Source organism: Typopeltis vanoorti, chromosome 1, assembly GCF_054136105.1.
Source record: "Typopeltis vanoorti isolate ZY-2024b chromosome 1, IOZ_Tvanoo_1.0, whole genome shotgun sequence".
NCBI classification, from domain to species: domain Eukaryota; kingdom Metazoa; phylum Arthropoda; class Arachnida; order Uropygi; family Thelyphonidae; genus Typopeltis; species Typopeltis vanoorti.
Window position 1 is genome coordinate 163994598 of NC_143549.1, and position 6000 is coordinate 164000597.

A 6000-nucleotide genomic window follows, 5' to 3' on the forward strand; every position below is an offset into this window, starting at 1 on the left:
ACATCATTTTGCACCAAATATCAACATTTAATCTGCCTGTTGGCTTAGTGAATGAATCTTTCAGCTTCAACTGACATAGGCCGAGGTGTGGGTTCGAATCCATTGTTATATATGTTTGTAAAAGTGTTATTTGGTCCATGACCTTCACCTCTCAGTGTGATACATTAATAAAATAAAATCCTGTACAATCTTATTACTCGGAAGAGCTTATTTGAAAGCATGAAGAGGCGCTGGAAAAAGTTTCATGTTTGGTTTCTAGAGTAAAGTACCCGGGTTACCTAATCCTTGTGCCACCACACGGTGCAAATACTACTAATCCAGGGGAAAGATTGTAAATGAACGGCTTACAGTCTTTCTTGGCCGGGTTGGATAAACACACACACACACACACAACAGTTCATCGAATGGCATGTCTTTGGTTCAAGTTGTCATCATGGACATCTCTTGAAACTGATTCTCTATTTCACAAATTTGTTTTTCTGTGACAGAGAGCTCTACATCAGTATAATTCCTAGCACATTAAAACTATCAAAACACCCTGTCACTGAACAGAATCAACATAATACTTCTTTTAAAGCCAGTTTCAAAGGCATTTATCCCTCTGAACTGGTTGAAAAACAAAAGTTTAGTGAAAACACAACTTTGCCAAATGCAGCAATTTTACTTTCTGTTCGAATGGCGGCTTAGTCTTCTGGCCGCTAAGGCACAACTTACTGCCCTTTCATGGCGGTAGAGTAACATCTCCTAAAGTTAGGGCAGATCTCTTGGCGCATCTGAATTTTACTCCACAGACGACCAAGGCAAATCTCCCCCCCCCCATCTCACGAACTGTCTAGTGTGCCTTCTCTGATCTTTCGTCAGAAAGTCATCAGAAAAATACTCAATAATAGTCTTCATACTAACAAGTCGCTTAGCCTTAATATTTCTCCTGCTGTACTGAAAGTTTGTGCTCCAGAACTAACACAACCTGTCCTCTCAATTCATCGATATCACACATGCAGTATTGAAATATGTGACTTTTTTATTTTTTTTTATTACAAAGGCTTTGCTTCCAATCCCTCCATTCCGAATCAGAAAATATATATATAGCATCGACGTCAAGAAAAAGAAATGATAGAATGCAGCTGACCTAAACACAAAACACAAATTTGTTCCAAATGATATCAACACGAAACTCATGACACTCGCAATGCTTGGATTTAGTTTCTAAAATATTTATAAACCTTTCCTGTAATTAAAGTCATGTTTAAGACTGCGGAATTAATGGGAGATTTTTTGGTTTCTGTTAATTTAAATAGCATCAATTTCTGTTGTGCTTAATAAAGGAAATTATAGCCTTATATAACAAAGGCTATTTTTGACACATAAGTAGCAACACCTGTTTTCACAAATGCAAATCCGTGATTATATATATATATATATTTTTATTATTATTATTATTATTATTTTTTTTTTAAATATAGATTTAATGACTTAAAAACCGAGGTAACTTATAGAGTTTTTTATGAGAATAATATAGCTAGTTTCGGCTTATAACAGCCTTCATCAGATATTCATTAAAGGAAGAGAATAGTAATAAACATTGAAGCATCTAAAAAACTGAAAATTACAGGTAAAAATTGCAACACATAATTGTGTTGCAATTTTAAGTCATTTGACTTAAAATTAAAAACCGAGTCATTGGTCAAATGACTCGGTTTTTAAGTCATTAAATCTATATTTTTTAAAAATGTATCACAACAACCGAGTAGAAGTCCATAATTATATATATAAAGAGAGCATTTTCTTAAACGTTTTATTTCAATATGAAATATCTAAGTTTGTTCTTTCTCGATATGAAAAACAATCTTGGCAACTTTATAACCCTGATCATGTTATATAAGACATCGAAATGGGCAAAAAAAAAAGAGACAAGACTTAAGATAATAACAATTTTACAGAAGACATTAACAGTATAGTCTGAATTTTCTTGAAGTGGGTTTTAGCTTTCTTTACTAGGCTCTGCTAGTATACTATTAGAAATTAAATATAACAAAGATTAATAAGTAACAAAAATTGAATACAATGACAATATCTATCCAAAGCAGCATTCTTAAGATGTGGGGGGGATGAGAGAAATAAGTGGGCAACATGACCGTGAAAGACACACGCCTTACCTATTTCAACCTGCAGCATTATTATGGTGACTAACCATGATTCATTAATAACTAGTATACTTTTAATATTAGTATATTTTTTATCATATCATTTCTTATACCATTTAGTCCAATAGTGTCTTGCTTATGAAGTATATTCATTAAAAGAAAAAGAGAAATATTCGAGAATGAAATCGTGAATGCTGAAGGAGATACCTTGAACAAAATAACTCGTTCGTGTATTTCGTTCGGGGGGGGGGGGGAAGCTGTGTGATATACATCATCACAGATATAATTACCATAGGCAGGAAAAAAGGCAATAATAATTTTAAATCGTTAAGATTAATTCACACACACACACACACACACACACACACACACACACACACACACACACACACACACACACACACACACACACACACACACACAGAGAGAGAGAGAGAGAGAGAGAACAGTGACCTTGAGTCAGATAACTGAAACTTCATTTGAAAGCTCTGACTGAATCGCCATATTCTTCCACTTTCATATGTCAACGGTACTACAAGAGAACGTAAAGATTGTAAATTTTCTTCACACTACCTAAAAATTAAACCAATTTTGAAAATCAGATGGGATGAGAGAAATATATATATCGAACTTGCGTTAATAATCAACAAACTGAACGATAAAATGCAAAATTCGAGTACTCATTTGTGATCTATGAATCCGCACACCAAACAAAAGTGGTGAGAAATAATCACACTCTCAGTTTAATGGGTGTGGAAGAACATATTAACATATCTACTAGAGGAAATTATTAAAAAAAAAAATAAAATAAAATAAAAACGTTAGGCTGTGTGATATGCATCACGCAGATATAATTACCATAGGAAGAAAAAAAGGCAATAATAATTTAAAATCGTTAAGATTTATTCATACATTACATCCCACTATCACTGCTTGAGGTGAACTTGATGTCGAATATTTGCACATCATTAAATGATAATGGGAAAGAAAGATGGAGATAAGAGAGAGTCTGATAATTTGAAGATAATTTACGTCTATATGAAGTCACGGTTCATGAACAATGGGATCTGCGGAAAAGTCTTCTATATTTAAACGACCTAACTGCAGAGTTAAAGAATCTAAAAAAAAAAAAAAAAGCGAACACGCTCTACTTCTCTTTCGATTTGTCTCAAAGTAATTAATGCAGACAGAGTCGGAATTACAACTACTGCATTGAAGTCTGTTTCACTAAACATATCCTCGATGCCTTATTAAACGCTTAATCGTCGAAGACAAGCAATACTTGAAGATTAAGTAATGTGTTCTATAGTGCTAATGTAATGACAAGTCACGAAAAAAATTTTTTTTTTAATTCGTATTGTTGAAATGATTCAGAATTCTTTCAATATATGCCTTATAAGGCAAATGTATCTTAGTAAATGTATCTATTGCCTTATATGCCTTATAAGGCAAATCTTAGCCCGAAAATAAAAACCACTACGATAATTACTGTGAATAAGGTAAAATTAAAATTTTTATTCTAAATCATATTTGTAACATTTCAAAACTTCATTACAATTTAAATAAAAAGACGACTTAATAAACGTTTTATAAAATAGAAATAAAAGTAGTTAATAATTTTACGTTTTTTTTTTTTTTTTTTCAGGCGTAAATTTTAAACCGCAGTACAATTATTGAAAAGGACACCAACAGTTAATTCGTTTCTGCGAATAAAAATGTCAACATGACATCGATACCAAGCTTGTTAATTAATACAAACAAGAGAAATACATGAGAAATGTAAATTATTATTTTCAAAATTTAAATGAATACACAAAACTTGAAAAAGGAGAAAAAAAAAACGTTTCAAAAACACAACTCTCCTACGACGAGTCCCCCCCCCCACTTCCTCCTCCTCCTCCAAAGGCCTTCTAACTGGACATAAATTTTCCCAAAGTATTGACAGTTATTAAACCTTCCCACTACCATAAAATTACACACCACAGTGCAATGACGCTTCCGGTGGATGGTTTCTGGTCTCGTAACCCACCCTTCACATACACGTATAAAACACGCAAACGGGCTAGACAGCATATACAATTAACACTTTCCCCTGTGAAACTGAGGTGCCTCGGGGTTAATTCCGAGCAATTCAACTGAACTGAGGTAGCAAACAAGCCTTTTAGATGTTAGCGATTTATTAATATAGAGACCTAACTATATTACATCGAGAAACAGTTCTTTCTCTATGCTCGCGAGGAGGAAAAAAATATTGCGTGCACGTCTGAAACAGCTTAATTACGGAAATAAATCGATCACACCCAAGTGTGATTAAATAGGAAGTTACAATCTAGGTCTTTCCGAAAATTGTGTGGTTGGAATCCTGGTTTTTGCTAAAAGGAAATAGTGTCAGCTACATCCCACACAGAGACTATTATGACTTAACTCTTAAAAGTATAATAATATGGAAAATTCACAAATTAAATACGTTTGCAATAAAAGAGTAAAGTGAAGCTTTAAAGGCGTTTTCATTCGAAGTAAACTGCTTAGGGCGGTTTATGATCTCATCCGAAAGAATTGTGATAATCAAATGTTGTCTGACTTGAAGTTTATGAAGAGAGAAAAATGAATTGGTTCCATTCTTGGTTATAGAAAGGTTATGAAACAAATATAAAAGATTTATATTTATATTATAATATATGTACTAACGAGAACAAAAACTAGAGAATATAATGGAAAATAAAGCACTTCTACAGATATATGATTAATTCCCATTTGTCGATAGTGTTAAGAAAATACAAAAAAGTATGAGACAGCTTCACTGAATCTCGTACTGAAGTAGTCTTAAATTTGCGCTTTTTTTTATTGTTCTTGCTATTTATTATTATATTTTCTGTTTAAACACTCAACAAACAACAAATCTGGTTGCTACTTTCGCCTCCGTGTATTTTAGCTGGCATCGATTGTATATTCACATTCATATGAAACATTTAAATTTAAATATTTAAAGAAAAGAAAATCCGAATAGTTTTTAATTAAATTCTTAGACAGTAAAAGTATATTGTTTACGAAATTAAAAACAGAAGCTTGCATAGTTCATTTTCTTAATTTTTTCTTAAATGTACAATTCTAAATATGTTGACAGTAAAAAAAACAAAGCAATCAACAGTTGGTTGACATCTTAAATTAAACTCTGCATAATTTTTCCGATTAAGAACTGTTGTAAATAAGCTTCAAATTCCTAGCCGCTTGAATCCAAAGCAAGCAGAAAGGTCAAGGACTATTCATAGTCACAAATGACCAGTGGTCAACTTACCTCCTCACTGCTGCCAAGATTTTTTCTCACAATGTCACGCAATTGATGGACGGGAATGAAGCCACAGTTTGTTTCGTCGCAAAGGTCAAAAACCTGACGTAATTGCTGCACACTAGTGTCTGTTTCCTCTTCCATCGCCATTTATTCACCATCTTGTAGACAGCCACATTTCTTGGACGGATATATGCATACACACACAAACACCACGCGCCGGCTTCACTACATGTTAAAGTGTCACTCTGGCATTCCTGCCGCTAGGTACCGAGAATTATCTCCACTTAGCAACTCCGTTCGATACAGAGAAACATGGGCGGGAAGATACATAACTACATGCTAGTTTAGAAGAAAATAGTTCCTAATAAATCGTGCACGAATTCTGTAAGTATTAAGTCGACAACTCGCACAATAACTAAGATTAGCTTAAGTAGGTCCACTAGAAAATAATAATAAACGGATATCGTGAGAGACACTTTTTTAAAACAGTCTGTGTTTGTGTTTCCTGTACGCTCCTAAACCACGTGATCTCACTTCCTGAAAGGGAGGTGAGCAGCCGCGAAGGTA

The 6000-nt window shown here is 33.6% G+C and overlaps 1 protein-coding gene across 2 annotated transcripts in view; it reads right to left on the reverse strand.

Moving 5' to 3' along the window:
- The window catches only part of LOC150110596 (rab11 family-interacting protein 4A-like), a 249791-nt gene extending 244008 nt beyond the window's left edge, over positions 1-5783 (reverse strand). Inside the window, exon 1 of one of the 2 annotated variants that reach the window (XM_090395061.1) lies at positions 5440-5783. In XM_090395061.1, the coding sequence (XP_090251187.1) occupies positions 5440-5580 (141 nt within the window). In that variant the 5' untranslated portion in view covers positions 5581-5783. The remainder of the gene's footprint in view (positions 1-5439) is intronic. The other variant, XM_090395062.1, reaches the window with a different exon arrangement.
- Positions 5784-6000: the final 217 nt, after the last annotated feature.